This window comes from Vombatus ursinus, unplaced genomic scaffold (assembly GCF_900497805.2).
Source record: "Vombatus ursinus unplaced genomic scaffold, bare-nosed wombat genome assembly UNPS02014778.1, whole genome shotgun sequence".
Lineage (NCBI taxonomy): Eukaryota > Metazoa > Chordata > Mammalia > Diprotodontia > Vombatidae > Vombatus > Vombatus ursinus.
In genome coordinates this window covers 19,240,577-19,261,361 of record NW_020954556.1, presented here as the reverse complement: position 1 = coordinate 19,261,361, position 20,785 = coordinate 19,240,577, and the positions used below count along the sequence as shown (strand labels likewise).

The window sequence follows — 20,785 nt, the reverse complement described above, 5'->3', positions numbered from 1 at the left end:
AGAAGGGAAAGAGTGAAAACTGGACCCTAGAAGAGGTAAAGTATGTGAAGGGATGGCCTTGCCCCTGTTGGTGGGCACTTAGTGTAAGCATGACTGTTTGTTACCGCCTATGGAGGATGGTAAATAAAAGAATTTCCTGAGTACTTCCTGGGTAGAGGGATGTATGGAGTACCACATGAATGACTTGGAGAAGGAGCCAACCATTCCTACAATCACCATCACCAACCACAACTACCACCTAACTGCCATAGACATACAATAAGCCTGAGAACCCTGGGAATAGCAGTGCCCCCCGGCTCACTGACCCCCCCAGACCACCAGCCTTGCCCCTAAACTGTCTCCCATCATTGAAGGGAACAAATCTTATGGAGAAAGAGCCTACCACCCCCAACAACACCACTACCACGACCACCACCACCACCTATGGACTAACTGGCAGTCAATAAACATTTTTAAGTGCCTACTATGTGTCAGGCACTGTGCTAAGTGCTGGGGATACAGATATGAAAAGGAAAGACAGTCCCTGCCTTCAAGGAGCTTACAGTCTAATGGTGGAAGACAACACACAAAAGGAGGCAAGCCAGCCTTGATCAGATAGCAAGGTGTCGGGGAGACAGGAGGCAGCATTTGCCATGCATACAGTAGGTCATAATAATAATAATAGCCAAAACTTGCATGGTGCTTTAAGTTTTGCAAAGAGCTTTATAAATATCTCATTTGGTCCTCACAATTATGGGAAATAGGTGCTATTATTATTCTTATTTTACATTTGGGGAAACTGAGTCAGACCTAAAGTTTAAGTGACTTAGACAGAGTCACCCAGCTGGTGTCTGAGGGCAGTTATGAACTCTAGTCATCTTGACTCCAGGTCCAGTGTTCTATCCCTTTATTAATATGTAAGAACACCAAGCAACTACCACCCTCTCAGACCCTGATAGAAATGGCCTATGCCCCAGAGTCCTCAAACCAAGGGAATTTCATCCTACTTCCAGAACCCTGGTCCTCCTTCTAGCCTGGTCCCCACAACCATCATCATCAAGGGCAGCAACCCTTGTGGAGAAGGGTTCCATCCCCATCCCTATCACCACCAAGCACCTTGGCAAACTGCCACTGGATAGGTAAGCCCAAGAGCTTCCCCACCCTATCCCCCATACCCTTGGGGAACACCAGGTCTTTCTATCTGACTCTGAGCTGAAACCTCCTCTACTTGTGGTCTCCCCCTTTAGAATGTGAATTCTTTGAGAACAAATAGTATCTTGTGTTTTCATTTGTACCCCTAGCATTTAGCACAGTGCATTGAATGCAGCAAATACTTAATAAAAACTTTTTTGTTCATTCATCTGAATCCAGGTAGAGCCTGGAGGACTGAGAAAGGATGGAAAACCCATTGAGTCAAGTGACTTACTTAGACCCCACCCCTCCCCCTTGTGTACCACTTCAGTCTCTGGGGAGGGGGAGGAGACTAGGTTCATTGGCTCAGTTCCTAGAGAGCACCACCATTCCAAATCCAAGTCCAAAGTCCTCCCTGGGCTGGTTCCAGACACCCTGGTTTCTCATGGCTTCCATATTGTCCGCTACCCCCACCCACAATTCTGGCTCCAATGTTGCCATATAATTCCCAGATCCATGAGAATCACATCTGGCACCTGAAAGCGAGGATAAGCAACACAGAACAGAAACAAACACCCCCAAGCCCATGTCTTGGAACTGGGGTAAAAAAGAGGATGGCGGTGGGAGGCTGGTATCACCTTCCCACTGGGTCAATTCGTGGTGTTTATGCTTAGCCAAAAAGAGGGCAGCTGAAAGATGGTGGAGAGTAATGGATGTGGTCTCACTACTTTTAAAGACACAGGTGACAATCAAGGAGGCTAATCCCACCCACTTAGTAGGAAGCACGCTCGGCTCCCTGTTGGACAAACTGGGCACGTTCAAAGGCCCAGGCTATACAGGGATCTAATTAGATAATAATTGTAAAGCACTTAGCACAGCGCCTGGCACACAGTAAATATTCCAGAAAGCTTGGTTATCATTATTAATATTAATCTCCTGTCTCTGGGCTTCATTTTCCTCATCTCCAAAATGAAGATGTTAGACTGAACTGTCTCCAAGTTCCCTTGCAGGTCTAACAAGCTACCTCTGACTCGATGAATCCTTTCTGCCACCAATCCTAGGATCCCTGGGATGCCCCAAAACAGCCTAAAACCATAGCCAGGGAAGAAAGAAGAGCAGGCCAAAGGAAGTGTGGATACACAGGGGACACTAACCAATGGGGAACAGCTAAATAATTTGTGGTGTGTGAATGTAATGCTATATTACTGTGCTGTAAGAAACTATGAAAATGACGGATGCAGAGGAATAAGGGAGGACGCTTATACTAATGCAAAGTGGGGTGCCAAGAACTAGGAAAGTAACATGCAGGACAACAAGAATGCAAACAGAAAGAACAAGGACAAAACTGAATACTGTGGAATCCTAATGACTAACCTTGGCTGCAAGGAAGAGATAGGAGAAGGAATCTCTGCTCACTCCTTACAGGGGTGGGGGACTATGGGTGTGCAATGCTGCATACAATGTTAAACTCTTTTGGTAAGATTGTTAGGTTTTGCTCAACTGTTTTTCCACCTTCTTTTTTATTCTTTGTTATAAGGGATTGATGTCTGGGAGGAGTAAAAAGGTGGGCTTACATATGGAAATGTAGGTGATTTAAAATAAAATATTTCAATGAAAATTTATTTCTTAAAAAAAAAAGAAAAAATAGAGGTTAGTGTGGCATAATGGAAAGTGCCCTGGACTTGGAATCCAAAGCCTTGAGCTCAAGTTTTGGTTCTAACCCTTACCAGTTGAGTGACCTGGGGCAAATCACTTCTGCTTTCTGAGACTCAGTTTCCTTATCTTTAAAATGGGGATTATTTGGATAGAGGGCCAGGCCTGGAGTTGGGAAGACATGAGTTCAAATCTGGCCTTAGACATTTACAAGCTGTGTGACCCTGGGCAAGTCACTTAACCCTGTTTGCCTCACTATCCTCATCTGTAAAATGCTCTGGAAAAAGAAATGGCAAACCAATCCCGTATCTTTGCCAAGAAAACCCCAAATAGAGTGACTTGCTTGAGCTCTCCCCCAAATCCCTCCAAATACCTGTAAAAAATGCCTCTAAACAAATTCTAGAGCAGCAAGAAAAACCCAAATAGAGCCACGGAAAGTCACACACGACTGAACAAAAACAACAGCAACAACAATCCACCCTTCTCCCCAGTCCCCTGGGAGCAACGTGAGTTGGCAAATTTCTGTCTTAGTTTAGGGTGAACTCCTGAAAAAAGGTTAATTGTTTCAAGGAAAGTGCTTTGTGAATGTTTAAGTGCTCTGTAAATGTGAATTGTTACTCTTATTATAGGATCATCAGTGTAGAGCAGGAAGACAACCTCAGAAGCCATTACGTCCAATCGCCTCGTTTTACAGATTAGGAAATGGAGGCAGAGCGGGGTTAATGACAGGCCAAGGCTGATAGGTAACTGAAGGAACTCGAAACCAGGTCTTCCTAACTTCAGGTCCACCGCCCTCTCCACTAAGCCAAGCTGCCTTCTACAGAGGGGAGGACCAGAAGAGGGGCGTTTAGAGGACAGGGAAAGGAAGAGCGAAGAAGCACCCGGAGTGGAAAATGGCGGAGTGTCGTCAGTGATTGCCTTGGAGACCTCTCAGCATCACCAGAGCACCAAAGAATTCCCTTGGAGCTCTGCTCTCCTGCTGACATCTAGTGGCCAACTAGAGAAACAGCAACCGGAGAACACAGCCCATAAGCCATCAGGGAAGCAGGCCCTACCTATCTTCATAGAGGCCTAGAATGCTTGAACAGTAAAGGACCTAACATCTCCACAAGCGAGGTGCCATTTCCAGGATTGACAAAAGAGATTCTAGTTGTTTCAGCGGTGTCCAATTCTTTGTGACCCCATTTGGGGTTTTCTTGGAAAAGATACTGAAGTGGTTTGCCATTTCCTTCCCCAGCTCATTTTACAGATGAGGAAAACTGAGACAAACAGAGTTAAGTGACTTGCCCAGGGTCACACAGTCAGTAAGTGTGTAAGGCCAAATTTGAACTCAGGTCCTCCTGACTCCAGGGTCAGTGCTCTATCTACTGCACCATCTAGTTGCCCATTAGCTCCCCGTTCCCTCATCTAAAACCTGGAAGTCTTTTGAGGGGACAAAGTCCATTGGACTGAAAATGCAAACACCTTTGGGGTAGTAGGGAAGAGGAAGGAATACGGGGACCCAAATTCCCACCAAGGTGTCAATCACCTAGACATCAAATTGTTCTAAGAAAATTTTCCATGGGGAAAATACGTACAGTGAATTTAGAGGCAGTACTACCAGAATGGATTAAGTGGCTGATAAAGGCAAGGCATGGGTGCTAGAGACAAACTACCCCCACCATCATTTGGCCCTGATGCAGCCCTTAATTCTTCTTACCAAAGCAGAGACAAACCGGCCCACTCGGCTACAATGACATGAAACTGCTAGAATAGAATCCACTCTTAATGCTAGTTGCCTTGCCTCTGAGATTACTTCCAATTTATCCTGTCTATATCTTGTCTGTACATAGTTGTTTGCTTATTATCTCTCCTGCGAGCTCAGTGAGAGCAGAGGTCATCTTTTGTCTTTCTTTATATCCCTAGTGCTTAACACAGTAACTGGCACACAGTAGGTGCTTAATAAATGCTTGTTAACTTGAAGACACAGATGCTTTGGTTTAAGTTGCATATCCCCAAAATATGTATAGGACAGTGTCTGACACAGAGGAGGTGCTTAATAAATTTTATTGACTTGAAGGCAGGGATGATTTCGGTTTTGGTTTTATTTCCCCAAAATAGGCATAGTACAGTGCCTGGCACACAGTAGGTGCTTCATAAATGCTTGTTAACTTGAAGACACAAATGCTTTAGTTTAGGTTGTATATCCAAAATATTTATAGCACAATGCTTGGAACATAGTAGGTATTTAATAAGTGCTTGTTCACTTATATGCATTATTACTATTGCAGAGTCAGAAGGTCTCAGCTCTCTTAAAGGTCATTAGTCCAATGGGAATGCCCTTCTACAAAAATCCAGCTTCCATTTGGAAACCTCCAATGACTGGAATTCATTACATCCCAAGGCAATTCATCAGCCTTTTTCCACAGCTCTCTTTGTTAGTATGTTTCTCCTTATAATGAACCAAAACCAGGTAGTGAGTGCCCTGTATAATAAAAGCAATAGATAATCAAAAGGTGCTTCTTTTTAGCTTTGAAATAGTTTATATTTTCTTCCCACAAATTCACCTCCTTACAGAAGCAATGTGGGACAATGGAAAAAACATTGAATGGAAAACCAAGAGACCTGGGTTATAGGCTCAGTTCTGCCACTAACTTGGTCTATGACATCAGGAAGCACATCTCTGCCCTGAACCTCAGTTTCCTCTTCCGTAAAATGATAAATTGCACCAAACACACCCTAAAGTCCCAGTTTTGCCTTTCTGTGGTAGTTTCCAATCCTTGAGAACATATTGGCTGAAAGATAAGGAAGTAACCCAAGGACCTTGCTAGGCACTATCAAGGACAGGAACCAAATCTTTTATTTCATTGATATAAGGAATACTTAGATGAGAAAACTGAATTTATCAAAGCAAATCAGTACCATCTCTGCAACTACAAGTCTTAGAGAGTAGCATAGAGCGCTTAGAGGGTAAGTGACTTGCCCAGGGTCACACAGGCAGTATGTGTCAAAGATGAGACTTGAACCCAGGTCCTGAGTCCCACTATGTCAAACTGCCTCATATTCAAGGCAGTAATGGTTAGGAATTCAAAAGGCACTTCAATCCTACTACAGATAAAGAAGAGTTGATTGACTGTCGCTGTGTGTCTCTTGTCTCTCAGGACTCAGAGAGCCAGGAAACCAAGACCCATGGCCCAGAAGCAGCTGGCTTTCTGAGCTCTCCTGATTTCAGTTTGCTCAGAATGTTTTCAGTCAGAAATATTCACTCATTATTAGAAGAACAAATGTCATCTTCACTCATCCTAGCATACAGAGGAAAAAGCCTTATCCTTTTCCAGACTCATCCAGTAGGGACATCCATGCAGCAGCCTTTCTGCCACATCTTCTATAGGCCACCAAGGTAACTTCCTGGGACAAGTGAAGGCTCTTTCTTTGTGGTTTGTTTCCCAAGAGGTCCTTACTCTCACAGGGAGTATTTTTGCTTCCAAGTCCTCTAATAGGAATGAGAGGCAATTGTGCCTGCATCACATCCCAGGTCCTCACAGAAGACAGCCTGTGCCCTAAATAGGCACCGTCCGCCCTCTCCAACATCACGCATTTGAGTTGGGCTCTTTCGTCAACTTCAACTTGGCACACTCTTTGAGCTCCTCCTCCAGGACCTTGTTCCTCTTCTCCATGTCCTGCCGTGAGCGCTCCATGTTTTGAAAGCTGATTTCCAGCTCAGCTAACTTCTTCTTCTCTTGCTCCAATTCTTCATTCAGTCTCACGACTTTGGCCCAAACGTCATAGTTCTCCTTCTCCAGGCTGCAGAGGTGGAAAGAAGGAAAATGGTGAGAGATCTGAGGCACTGTCTCTGGACTCTCCCTGAGCTTTTTCCCAAGAGACCCTCTCCTATGCCTTTGTTAGACCAGCGACCTCCCCGTCCCTCAACAACAGTACCACTGCCATCTTGTTAGTGTTGACTCTATCCTGCCCCTGCCCATACAGCCAAAGCCTACCCATACTTTGGTGATTAGCAAAATTCCCACTTCCTCTATGACCAGTATAGTAGGAAGATATAAGGTCAAATCCAGACTCTGCCACCTCTTGATCAAAAATATCTTCTTTGAGGCTCAGTTTCTTCATTTGTAAGAAGAGGGGGATGATTATTAATGCCTATTTCCACTCTAACAGTTCATGCTTAATGTTCTAAAATCCCTTTGGGGTCCGATGTTCGATGCTCTAAGTAAAGTACACTTTAGCTTGGCCTGATTCCTTCAATTTTAACTCTCCATCCCTCCCTATTACTTTGTATCTATTTTGAATTTAATTACATTTATATGTATGTAAATATGTATGTAAAGAGCATATGTAAATGCTTTCCCAACCTCTCTAGCAAATTGCCCTTATGGTTATCCCCACCTTCTTTTTTATATTCAGTCCCCTACCTATCAATTAGTTCTTTCCCTAATGCCTACAAAAATTCTCCTGTCACCTCTAAAAAAATCTCACTTCAAAAAAATAAAAATAAAAATGCTTCCCAACCGACTGGAAGGATAGGGAGAAAAGGTAGTGTTTAAAAAAAAAAAAAAGAGTCCATGTTAGTGCTGAGTTGCTCCAAAGGAAACAAAATTGACTAAGTTGCCTACAGAAAAAAAAAATCTCACTTCATCCTACCACCCTTGCTAGCTACTTCCCTATACTCTCCTCCCTTTACTGACCAAGTTTCTTGAGAAACCCATCAACACTCAGTGCCTCCTCCTCTGTCAGACCCTCAACAAGGATTTATTATGTGTGCCTGTTATGTGCCAGGCACTCTGCTAAGGGCTAGGGATAAAAAGTAAGCCAAAAGACAGTCCCTCTTTTCAAGGAAATCAGAGTCTCACTGTCTTTTTTTTAATCCTCTGGCTTAATATTAGAAGGGAAACGGGTAACTGGAAAAAAAAAATCTTGGCTGCAAGTTTCTCTGATAAAGGTTTCATATCTAAGATGGGTAAGGAACTGATTCAAATTTAGAAGAACAAAAGCCATTCCCCCAATGTTCAAAAGGTATGAACAGGCGGTTTTCAAAGGAAGAAATCAAAGTTATTGACAACAAAATCTGAAAAAAAATATGTTCCAAATATTTAATAATTAGAAAATGCAAATTAAAGATAATATAAGATTTTGGCACACCTATTTGATTGGCAAAGATGACAGATATTGGAGGGACTGCAGGAAAATGGACTATTAATACACTGCTGGTGGAGTTGTGAATTGGTCCAGTCATTCTGGAAAGCAATTTGGAACTTGTTACTAAACTGTGCTTACCCTCTGACCCAGCTATGCCACTAGTTGGCCTATACTCCAAAGATCAAAGAAAAGGAAAAGGACATTCATTCATTCATTCATTCATTCATTCATAAATTCATTCATTCATTTATGAAAGATCTTTTTATAGTAGCAAAAACTGGAACTTAAAAGAGTGCCCATCTATTTGGGAATGGCTCAACAAATTATGAAATATGATTGCACTGAATGTTACTATGCCATAAGAAATGATGCAATGAAGAGTTTCAGAGGAAATTGTTAAGATTTCTGTGAATTGATATAGAAAGAAGTAAGCAGAACCAGGAGAACAATTCATACAATGATAGCATTATAAAGAAAAACAACTTTGAAAAACCTAAGAACACTGATCAATGTAACATACCATGAGTCCCAAGGACCAAAGATGAAACATGCCACCCGTCTCCTGCCAAATAGGTGATGAACTTAAAATAAAGAATGAGATAGACAAGTTTGAAATTGGCCAATGCAGAAAGCTGCTTTTCTGGGCTATGCATATATGTTACAAAGATCTTGTTTTTCTCTTTTTTAAATTGCTCAATGGTGGGAGGCACCGGGGAAGAGACAATAAATGCTTGCAAAAACAAATAAATTATAAAACAACAATAGCTAACCCTCTGCAAACTGGCTTCTGGATTAATAATTTGACAGAAATTGTCCTCTGCAAAATTAAGAAGGATCTCTTAATTGCCCAATTCTAATGACCTTTTCTTAATCCTAACACTTCTTGACCTCTCTCTGGCATTTAAAACTATTAATCACCTTTTCCTCCTAGATCAGGGGTGGGAAACCTGCAGCATCAAGGCCACGTGTGGCCCTCTAGGTCCTCAAGTGCAGCTCTTTGTTCTGTGAAGTTTGGATTCAGTCAAAGGGCCGCACTTGAGGACCTAGAGAGCCACATGTGGCCTCGAGGCCACAGGTTCCCCACCCCTGTCCTAGACACTCTCTCTTCACTAGGTTTTCATGACTTTTCTCTCTCTTGATTCTCCTTCCATCTATCCAACCACTCCTCATTTTTGTTGCTGTTTCTTCATCCATGTCATACCTAAATGTGCGTGTTCCCCAAAAGTGCCCTGGACCCTCTTTTTACTCTATACTATTTTACTTAATGCTGTCATCAGCTCCTAGGAGTTCCATTATCTCTATGCAAATAATTCACAGATTTACATGTCCAGCCTTAGCCTCTCTCCTGAGTTATAATCACACATTGAACTGGATGTACCATAGGCATCTCAAACTCAACATCTCCAAACAGAAATTATTTTCTTTCCTGCAAAACCTCCTGAATTCTCAATTTTCCTATTAATATCAAGAGTACCACTATCTTCACAGTCACCTAAGCTTACAACTTCCATATTATCCTTGATTTCACACCCTCACTCATTCTACATATCCAAGTCTTCTCATTTCTACTGTCAGAAAATGTCTTGTGTACACACACACACACACAAACACACACACATATATATGTATATATCCCTTTCTCTTCACTCACACAGCCACAACCCTAGTTCAGACCTTCACCTTTTGCCTAAACTATTACAAAAACATTTTCTAACTGGGTCTTCCTACCTCAAGTCTCTCTCTACTCCAATCCACCCTCAATTCAGTTGCCAAGGTGATTTCTTCCCCTAATTTCTTCCAGGATAAAATTTAAATTCTTCTTTTTGTCATTCAAAGCTTAATAACCTGGCCCCTGCCTGCTTTTTCAATCGCCTTATACCTTATTCCTTTTCATGAACTGTAGAATCAAGGGCCATAGGTTCCCAAAGTAGGCAATACCACCCTCTGGAGGGTGCTGGAACAATCCAGGTGGGCGGCAGTAGCCTCAGGTGATGCGAATTTCTTTTTTTTTAATATTTTATTAATTTCTTTTGATTTATCAACAATCACTTCCACAAGCTTTTGAGTTTAAAATTTTTCTCCCCCTCCCTCCCTAAGACAGTGCACAATCTGATATAGGTGATACATATACATTCCTATTAAACATATTTTCACATTAGCCATGTTGTAAGGAAAAATTAGAACCAATAGGAAGAACTACAAGAAAAAAGAAACAAAACAAAACAGAAGAAAAAAATAACAAATAGTATGCTTCAATCTGCATTCAAACTCCATAGTTCTTTCTTTGGATGTGGATAGCATTTTCCATCATGAGACTTTTGAAGATGTCTTAGATCCTTGCATTGCTAAGAAGGGCTAAGTCTATCAAAGTTAGTCATCGCACAACGTGGCTGTTACTGTGCACAATGTTCTCCTGCTTCTACTCACTTCACTCAGCATCAGACCAAACAAGTCTTTCCAGCTTTTTCTGAAGTCAGCCTGTTCATCATTTCTTATAACACAATAGTATTCCATTACATTCATATACCACAACTTATTCAGCCATTCCCGAATTCATGGGCAGGGTGATGCAAATTTCAAAAAATCATTAAAGGGTTAAAGAAAGTAGATTTCCAGGGTGGTGCTGAGTAATAATTTTTAAAGGGGGTGGTAGGTCAAATAAGTGCAGGAACCTCTGACTCAAACCATGTTAACCTACTTAGATATCCTTGAGTTTGATGCTTCTCCTGTCTCCTCATCTTTGCAAATGGTGCCTCCATACCTGGAATACTGTTTCTTCACCTTTATTTTGTTTCCCTAACTTTCTTCAGCTCGAATTCTACCTTCTGCATTAAGTTGCTAATTCCTCTCCCTCTAAGATTGTTTCTGACCTACTCTTTACATGTTGTATTACCTATTTATTTACATGCTGTCTTTATCCATTAGACTATGAGCTCCTTGAGGACAGGGACTGCTTTTGCCTTTTCTTGTATCCTCAGTACTTACCGAGGCCAGTGTCTGGCACATAGTGGGTACTCAAAGCTCTCATTGAATTCTATGTTCTATGTCCTAAGGTCTCTTCTAGGTCTGATGTTTTATGATTCCAGACCCTTCCAGAGTCACCCAGCTTAAGGTACTCTCTCCCTCCTGTGAATTCACAAGCCTATTAGTTGTCTATGACACATTTGCCATGTTTATGCTATTTTGACAGGTATTGTATTCTTCTGTCCCTTTTCACATGTTCGTGCTTGGTCTCCCCAACTACAACATAAACTTCTAGTGAACAGATATCTGCCAGGTCCTATATATTTTTGGAACCCCAAGAACACTAAATATAGTACCTTGTACATAGTAAATTCTCAAGGAATAATCATTTCGATGGATTGGTTAAGGCAACATCAATGTGTTGGGGTTCTCAAGGCCTCTATATTTCTAGATATTCCCACCATCTCAGCTGAGTTTTTCTACTGTACTTGAGATCTCCCATTCAAAGACTTCTGAATAGAATACTTTTCATAGCACTTTGCCTGGACTTCTCCTTCATACTCACCTCATTCTCCTTCATTTCACAGTTATTTCTTTCCATGTATTTCCTTCTACTAGATTCTAAGGTCCTTGAGAAAAAGGTCATCACATTAATCTTTCTATCTCCCTATCTCCTGGTTCTTTCTCTCAAACATGTCCAAGTCTACCCCATCCTTAAAAAAATGCTATCTCCATCATCTATGGTCCTACAAGATAGCAAGAGGGACAGAGGATGGAGGCTGGGGGAGATGAGGAGAGGCATAATAAGCTTTGTTTTGGTCATGTTGATTTCAAGATGCATATAGGACTTCCATTTAGAGACATCACTGTCCAATGGGCAGGTGCTAATACAAGCATAAAGTGCTCCTTCCCTATACAACATAGATCATTTTCATGCATAATTCTATATTCATGCATAATTGCTATATCAATTACTAGTGATTCTTCTGAAAACACTAACAGAGATGCCTGGAGGATCCAAACTTTGTAACTCTCATTAAGAACTTCACAAGACTTCATTAACTTCCTATATATATTTAGGAATATTAACACTTTACTTCCTTAAGCATAGTCTTCAGCTCAGAAGTCCTACTCTGATGTCTCATCAAGGTGTATTGGTGATCATGTGTTCTGGAAGGTTATATCAACAGTGCTCAGGCTCTGACAAGACCTATCAAGCTGGAGAGGTTCTGAGTAAGGGCCTGGGGATAGATTCTGTATTTGTCATCTCAGAGACTGCCTCTCTAAAGTCAGAGAGGTCCAACACCAGCAGTTTGGCCACAAGCTGATGATTTTTTTTCTGTTATAAAGCCATCTACTAAGGTTGTAAAGGAGGGGTTGCAATCGCTATGGGTGAAAGGAATACCTGAACTTCTGAAATCAAATAATAGCCATAACCAAGATGGGACAACTAAGGCTTTGTCCCCAGGTCACTGAAATTTAAAGGGTTCACTTACACTCTTTCAGCAGAATCAGAACTATTTGGTTTAGAATCTAGTTGACAAGAATAATTGGCTAAAATAGGAAGCTACCAGATGACATGCTTCCTTCCCTCTGGCAGGGTCCTATCTTAATCTCACACCTACTTCCAAATACAGACTCTTCCAGAAGTGGTATCAAAGCCTTCTGGAGTTTCTCTTCCTTCATCTCAGGACCTTGTGTCAGTCAATAGGCATTTATTCAATCTTTATTGTGTGCCAGGAACTGTTTTAAATTCTTAGCACACAAACAAAGGCAAAAAATATCATCCCTGATCCTAAGGAGCTCACACTCAATTGGAGAAGACAATATGCAAAAAAAGTTATAAATACTAGATAGATAGATAGATAGATAGATAAACAATGTAAAAGAAAAGTAGTCTTAGAAGGTATTGGAGGGTGAGAGAAAGGCAAATGGACTGGGAAAGACCTCTTAAAGAAGGCAGAATCTGGGCAGAGTTTTGAAAAAAACCAAGAGGTGGGGGGGAAGAGGGAGAGTATTCTAGGCATGGGGGACGGCCAGTGAAAAAGCCCATAATTAGTTGATGACATCTCCTGTGTGAAGCACAGCATGAAGCAGGTATTACTGGATCATAGAGTAGGTGCTGGGGAGTAAAGTATAGAAAGACTAGAAATGTAAAAGTGGGCCAGGTTATAAAGGGCTTTAAAAGACAAAGGATTTTATATTTGATCTGGGAGGGAATAAGGAAATGCTGGAGTTTATTGAGGTGTGGGGAAGGGGAACATGGCCAGATCTGAGCTTTAGAAAGATGGACTAGAGGGGGCAGCTAGGTGGCACAGTGGATAGAGCACCAGCCCTGAAGTCAGGAAGACCTGAGTTCAAATCCAACCTCAAACCAAACACTTGACACTTACTAGTTGTGTGACCCTGGGTAAGTCACTTAATCCCAATTGCCTTAAAAAAAAAAGAAAGAAAGAAAGATGGACTGGAGTAGGTGTGGACTATAGAGTATGAACTAGAGGAGGCAGAGACTTGTGGAGAGACCAGTTAGAAAAGATTACTACAATAGTCCCAGGACTGTATAACCCATTCCAAACTGCTTACTGTCTCAGGGAAGGGGGAGGGAAGAGAGGGACAGAGAGAGAATTTGGAACTCAAAATGTAAAAAAAAAAAAAAAGAATGCTGAAAACTGGTTTTACACGCAACTAAGAAAAAATAAAATAATAAATTTACCTTAAAAATAGTCTATGCGTGTAGCGATGAGGGCCTGAACAAGGGTTGTGACTGAGAGAAGAGGACATGTACTGGAGATGTTGCGAAGGTAAAAATGACTTGGCAACAGAATGGATATGTGAGGTGAGCTCCAAAGAGGAATCCAGCATGATTCTGAGGTTGTGAGCCTGGGTGACTGGGAGGATGGGAGGTTGAGGTTCCCTCAACAGTAATAGGAAAGTTGGGAAGAGAAGAGGGTTTTAGGGAAAAGAATATCTCAAGGTCCCTTCCTACCACCCAACATTATTAGTCTTTTAAAAAATGCATTTTAGGGTATTTTTGCAGGGCTTGCCACAGACACAAAATTTGCCGGTTAGGGCTGTCCCAGAATCTCGAAGTAAGCAAATACATTCTATAACACAGCGACCTTTTCCTGCAGTTAGCCCAGATGCTGTGGTTTTCGTGTGTGTCGTGCCCTGATAATGACGTCTGGACCCCCTTTGACAAATGGTAGTGCTCACATGCACAGCCAGCCCGGTGAACGCCACGAGCCACCTTCCCCAGGTCTTACCTTTTGATTCGTTCCTCATAGACCCGGCTCTGCTCTTCCATTTCCTTTTTCAGCTCTACAATCACCTTCTGCAGAGACTCCTGGTCTTCCTGAGCAGACCCTTTCTCCTCAGGGCTTATGCTGGTCGGGGCGTTGGAGGTGGAGGCTGGCTGGGAATCGGGCAGGCTGGTTTTGTCCCCAGTGGATGATAAACTGGGGAGGATGCTTTTGCACGTGGAAGTCTGCTCAGAGTCTGCCAAGCGATGCAGATCTTGAGACAGCGTTCTTTTGTGCCCGCTGGCTTTGCCTTCAGGGGAGGGGGACCAGAACTCTGTGTTGAAGATCTCCACTTTGCTGTTACTGTTGGTCAAGGCTGAAGTTAAGAAACACTTCCTGTTCGGAAGCGTTTGAGTCCTTTTTCGAGACTGCAGCTTCCACGATCCTGACGGTTCCTTAGTCTCTTTACAGGTCTCCAATTCCGGGGGTCCATCAGCTGCCTTTAGGCCGGTGGAGCTTTTATCGGCATCACTGGTCTGAAAAATAAAGCCTCCAATGTTAACTGGATTTTATCCAACTCTGCGGTGCAAAGATAAAAATCAGAAATTTGGAAATGAATGTCCCTTCCTGACTGCATTGTTTTCGGGTCTCCTAATAATAACTGCTTTTCTTCATTGAATCCTGACTCTGCCAGTTATGGTCCCTTAGCTTTGATAAGCCATTTAACTCTGGGCCTCAGTTTCTTCATTTTTAAAATCATGGGTTGGGACTAAATGATCTCAAGAAGGTCCCTCACAGCTCTAAATTCTGTGATTCTATAAATATCATACTTCTTTAGACCTCTTTGAGTGATAGTAGAGTTTTTTAGGGAATGTGTGTGTGCCTGTGTTTGTGTCCATGCCTCCTGGAAAGCTTAACTGTAAAGGGCAGTTGACTGGTGCAAGGGATAGAATGCCAGGCCTGGAGTCATGAAGACTCATCTTCCTGAATTCGAATCTGGCCTCAGACACTATTAGCTGTGTGACCCTGGGCAAATCACTTAACCCTATTTGCCTCAGTTTCCTCATCTGAAAAAATGAGTGGGAGAAGGAAATGGCAAACCAGTCCAGTATTTTTGCCAAGAAGACCCCAAATGTGGGCACTATGAGTTGAACACAACTGAAATGACTGAACAACAACAAAACACAGGCAGGGAAGAAAGCCGGTCCTAGACCATAAGCTCCAGGAAGACAGGGCTCAAGTTTTATCTAAATTTGGTATCTTCTCCCTACACCTAACCATCTACCACCTGCCCTACACACAGGTTAATCATCAGCATTTGCTGAATGAAGGAATAAAAAGAACACAAAGGGAAAAAAATAAATAAATTGGGAAAATAGACCACAAGGAAGGAAAGATCAGGAAAGGGAGCCTAAAAGAAGGATAGAAAGAGAAAAGGATCAAAGAAGGCTGTGGGGCATCAGTGTCTAGAGCTCCAGCCATTGTCTTAGGAGAAAGATCTTGTGGTAGAAAGAGTACCAGGTTTTGAGTCAAAGGACCTGGATCTGAATGTGATCACCACTGTCAATTCACTGGGTATGCCCTTGGGCAGGTCATCTGCCTTCTTTGAGCCTCTGTTTCCTCATCTGTTAAAATCTGTTGTACTGGAGATTGGGAGTATGGGATGTCACATATGTTGTCAGAGAAGACTGATGGGTTTGATTTGCTGAATTGCTTTTTTTCTCTTTTCTTTTAAAATCTTTGTTAAAAGGGAAGTCTAATTGGCAGAAGGAGAGGGAAGACATATTCAGAAATAAAAGTGATATAAAAACAAAGGCATTAGTCAAATATGAAAAAATTTTAAAAAAAAATAAAATGAGGGATTTGGATTAGATACTGTCTAAGATCCTTCCTGTCTAAATACTATGATCTAATAGAAGACTTTGGAAAGCCTTTACTTCTGCTCTACCAAGGACATAGAACACTTACTGGCAAGCTGGAGAAAGAGCAGCCAAAGAAATGGTCATGAAGAGCTGATCTGTCACAGGAAAAGTTCCATGAGTGGTGAAAAAATCTATGAAAAATCACCACCACCAACTGCCAATGAATTGTTTCTGCCTTTCTGAGTGGCAGCTTTCAGCTGGGGCACTGACATCAGAGTACGTTTGGTTTGGGGTTTTTGTGTTTTGTGTTTTTCCAAACCTTTGCAAACTAAGTTTCGAAGAATATCCTCTTAGGTTAAATTGGAAATAAGCACTTTCTATTACTCCAATGTTGGCTGACTGATCTTAGAGACATGAAAGCCCCCAGTAAAACATAAGGCAAACACAAGACAAGCAGGCTGCCTAGTTTTGTTCAAATGAATTTACGCCACAGGCGGCCCACAACATACCCTAATGCAACCTGAACAGTATTAAAATGTAATCAGGAAAATTTAACCAAAAATGACAAATACAATAAAACAAAAATTATATTAACATGTGGTTTCCTAATTCAGTATGCACCTGCAGGTCTCCTTATACACAGTTTAGTGGGCCCCAACTCTATCTGAGTTTGACTCCCCTGACTGCTTCTAAGAATTACATTTCTAAGTCTTTTTTTTTTTTACTTTTTAATTGGATGGAATTTACATTTATTAAATGCTACTGTTTCAAACTCTATACAAATATGAAAGGAAACCAATCAGTGCCAATAAAGGAACTTAAGGAAGAAACCAGAATCCAGCACGTTTGGGGAACTGGTGGCCGAGGAAATTTGTTTTGCCCTTGGGTACAGGGTACTGTGTTAGGTGCTGAGTATACAAAGAAAACAATCAAATGGCCCCTGCCCTCAAAGATCTCACCTTCCACTGGAGGCATATATTAGGTACAAAGATAAGCATAATACAAGGAAAATTAGGAATCCTTGTTTTCCTTCTAGGCCCGGTTAAGGAATCATCTCCTCTATGAAACCTTCCTGGATCTACCCAGGTGTTAGTATTTTTCCTGTTTCCTGTTTGTCCTATATACAGCTTGCTTTGCATGTCGTCTCCCCTATTAGACTGTAAGCTCCTTGAGGGCAGGGACTGACTGTCTTTTGCCCCCTTTTGTATCTTCAGCACTTAGCACAGTGCCTGGCACATAGAAGGTACTTAGTAAATGTTTATCAATTAGCCAATTGATTTCTCTTTTCTTAGTTTTCTTTGTATTATACTCATTTATGAACATGTCATGTATCTCCACCAATTGAATGTAAACTTGGGAACAGAGACTATCACACTTGAGACAGCACTAATTAATACCTGGGGAAGGAAGCACAAGGAAGGCTTCACAGAGAAGGTGTTCTATCCCATGTGCTAGCTAATTCCTGAGTGGAACTCATATTGAAGGAAGACAATGATTCTGAAATGCAGATTAAAAGGCGAGTGCATTGCAGAGATGGAGAATAGCTTGTGAGCATTCCCAAGAAATTGACTGAAGCATATTTCATTTTCACTTTTTTATTTTTCATGGGGTTTTTTTGCAACACGGCTAATGAGGAAATATGTTTTCCATGATTTCATATGTACACTGGGTATTGTATTTTCTGCCTTCCCAATGAGTGGGGAAAGGCTAGAAGGAGGAAGAGAGTTTGGAACTGAGAATAAAAAAACTTTTTAAGAAATTAATGAAGCTTTGCATTCATAGAATGCATAGAATGCATAAAATGACTAATAATCTAATTCAACTAGAATGTAAAGTTCCTAAAGGGTAGTAATAAGAAGTAAGCCTGGAAAAGTTGGTGGGAAGTCCAACTGTGCAGCAGCTTAAATGGTAGACCAAGGAGTTAGTATTTTTCCTATATGGAATAGGACTGAGCTCCTACAAGCACCCTGAGTTCCAATAGACAAGCTTTTTTTTTTTTTTTACTAGGCAATAGGGTTAAGTGACTTGCCCAGGGTCACACAGTTAGTGAGTGTTATGTGTCTGAGGCTGGATTTAAACTCAGGTCCTCCTGACTCCAGGGCTGGTGCTCTATCCACTGCGCCACCTAGCTGCCCCAATAGGTAAGCTTTTACCTTATCTTTCTTGAAACCAGATCTTCACATCACTTTCTGGCCACCATTTTGAATCCATTCTGGAGCACCTCCCCACTTTTCAGCTCCCCTTTATGTATTGTCTTCCCTTATTCTAAAGCGAAACACAACCCATTTACACACCTTGAGAGCAGGAACTGTATTCTTTACTTATATACATCATTTAGCACAATCCCTAACACATAATAAGCACCTAATAAATACTTTATCATCCATCCATCCATCCATCCCCATTTGTTCAATAAAGAGCCTTTGGAGGTTATTAAGGAAAGGAGGACATGGCCAGAGTTGTGCACTTGGAAGATGATTTTAACAATTATGTGAAAAGTAAATTAGAAAAGAGAGAGGCTAATAACAGGGAGACTACTTAGGAGATTATCTCTCATCCAGGCCAGAGGTGATGAGGTATGTGTTTCTTAAAATAGTGAGTTATAGGGAATCTTTATTTTGGACTATTTAGAATAAAGTATTGGATTGATCAAAGTAAAATAGATGAGAGCTTTTCTACTCTAGATTAAACTGTACCTTACCGTCTGATTAAAACTGTCTGCCCGAGGTATGGAGGAATCCTCAGCAGCATCCCAGCCAACTGAGCTCCGAGGGACTGGAGACTTCTTGGAGTCATGTTTCTGAGCAGGTGGAGATGGGGGGATGTCCTTGGATTTGGGGAAGAGCACTTCATGGTCCCGAATCATCATGGTCATCACTCTTTGGATCTGGAGAGTCCCTGAAGGAGAAGGGATGACAAAGTACTTCCAGGCATGCACATGCATACACACACACACACACACACACACACACACACACACACACACACACATTCACCAGTCCTGAATCCATAGAACTGGATTGAATCCTAGTAATGCCGCTAAGATGTTCTTCTGGTAGTCTTCCTGCAATCTAAAATTGTGATCTAGGTGTACATTTGCCCACCCACGTAGATACAGTTGGGCCCCATTTTAAGAAAACCCAATATTAGAAAATCCAAATTAAGGAAACCAATAAATTAGGGTCCAGGTTCCACATCACCAAAAGATTTACCAATTTCATATAAGATTAAACCATCTCTAAGACTAAGGGGATAATACGAGTCAAATAGAGGAAAACCCAGTAGCAGTCCTCCCCCAGGATGCTCTGACTCCTCATTGGCTCCTGGGCACCATTCCCCATTCATGCGGGATGTATGCTCCCTCAAGGAATGTGGAACCAGCCAAGCTCTTGCCTGATGGGTAAGAAGAGTCTAAAAGGGAGGTTTCCTTTTGTTTTCACTTTCATGACCAAAAGGTCATGTTCCTCTTAGCCATGGAAGGAAGCATGGTAGAGCAGAAAGTGTATATGTGTGTGTATCAAACAGATTATGGGGCTAGAGTTTGCAAAATAAATGTATACTAGAGATAAGTGACACTTTCATTATTTTAGCAGGGCATAAATGATTTTATCTTCATTGAATATGAGAAGCAAGTGGTAATGTGTAAATTATTTTATATCGCTTGTTTTTATAGATGTAACAGATATTGTTCATAGGTTTATGTATATATGGATTTTCTTCTGAGTTGCCCTCTAGCTCATGAACCAATTCCTACCTGTCATGATCACCGCAGGGTCTTCTATGTTGGGCCTGATGAGGTTCACACCAATCACAGTGGCCAGATTATCCACACACATCTTATTAATGGCACTGTTCAACTGGATTTCATGTAGGAACCTGACAAAAAATACGTTCCACAAGGGAAAACTGGAAGCTTGGTAAAAGAAAACCTTTATGGTGTCTACACATCCCAGGGAGTGATCCCCAACTTCCTCCGAGTCTCTGGAATATAGCCAGTCTTGCCTAGTTCTTTGTCAGGCAGTATCAGGATGGTATCAGGTCTGAGCTCACCACTGATGGCTTTAATTTCACTAATGAGAAGTACGAGAGACTCTAGTCCTAATTCGGAATCTTCTGGGAGTGCTGGTACCAGCATGGAATACCCAGAGATGGCATTCAGACACAGGGAAAAGGAAAGGGAAGAGTGGTCTCAACTGGCCTTTCATCTACTTTTATAATCTCCATCCCTCCCTCCATATCCCATCCTTTCCTTAGCAGCTCTCTCATTTTCAAACCCAGAAATGATAGTGAATGAAAGGGGTTTTTTTTTGTTTTGTTTTTTTTTTGTTTTGTTTTTAGGGCAGTTAGGTGGCAGAGTAGATAAAGCTCCGGCCTTGGAATCAGGAGGACCTGAGTTCAAATCTGGCCTCAGACACATGACACTTATTAGCTATGTGACCCTAGGCAAGTCACTTGACCCTGATCACCTCACCAAAAAGCAAAAAAAAAAGTTTGTTTGTTTTTCTTGGAGGAGATAGGAAGGGAAAATTAAGGAGTGATCACCGAGATTAGAGACCTCAATTTAAGAATACTTAGCCAATCTAGCCCAGATCTTCTGAAGCATCTGGTATATGAAACATTCAATAAGTATTTAATACCATATTTACTAAGTATCATAGATTAATAATTTAGTAATATCAATAACAATATATTATTAATGGCATCTAGGTGGTGCCATAGTGGATAGAGTGCTGGATCTGGAGTCAGGAAAACTCATCTTCCTGAGTTCAAATCTCACCTCAGACACTTACTAGCTCTGTGACCCTGGGCAAGTCACTTAATTCTGTT

General features: G+C 41.6%; 1 protein-coding gene across 2 annotated transcripts in view; it reads right to left on the bottom strand.

Moving 5' to 3' along the window:
• Positions 1-4,791: 4,791 nt before the first annotated feature.
• The window catches only part of ARHGAP25 (Rho GTPase activating protein 25), a 100,300-nt gene continuing 84,306 nt past the window's right edge, over positions 4,792-20,785 (bottom strand). For both annotated transcript variants that reach the window (XM_027865200.1, XM_027865201.1), the window contains exons 8-11: positions 19,713-19,834; positions 18,660-18,856; positions 14,121-14,632; positions 4,792-6,546 (exon numbers count right to left, since the gene is read on the bottom strand). In XM_027865200.1, coding sequence (XP_027721001.1) covers positions 6,333-6,546; positions 14,121-14,632; positions 18,660-18,856; positions 19,713-19,834 — 1,045 coding nt within the window. In that variant the 3' untranslated portion in view covers positions 4,792-6,332. The remainder of the gene's footprint in view (positions 6,547-14,120; positions 14,633-18,659; positions 18,857-19,712; positions 19,835-20,785) is intronic.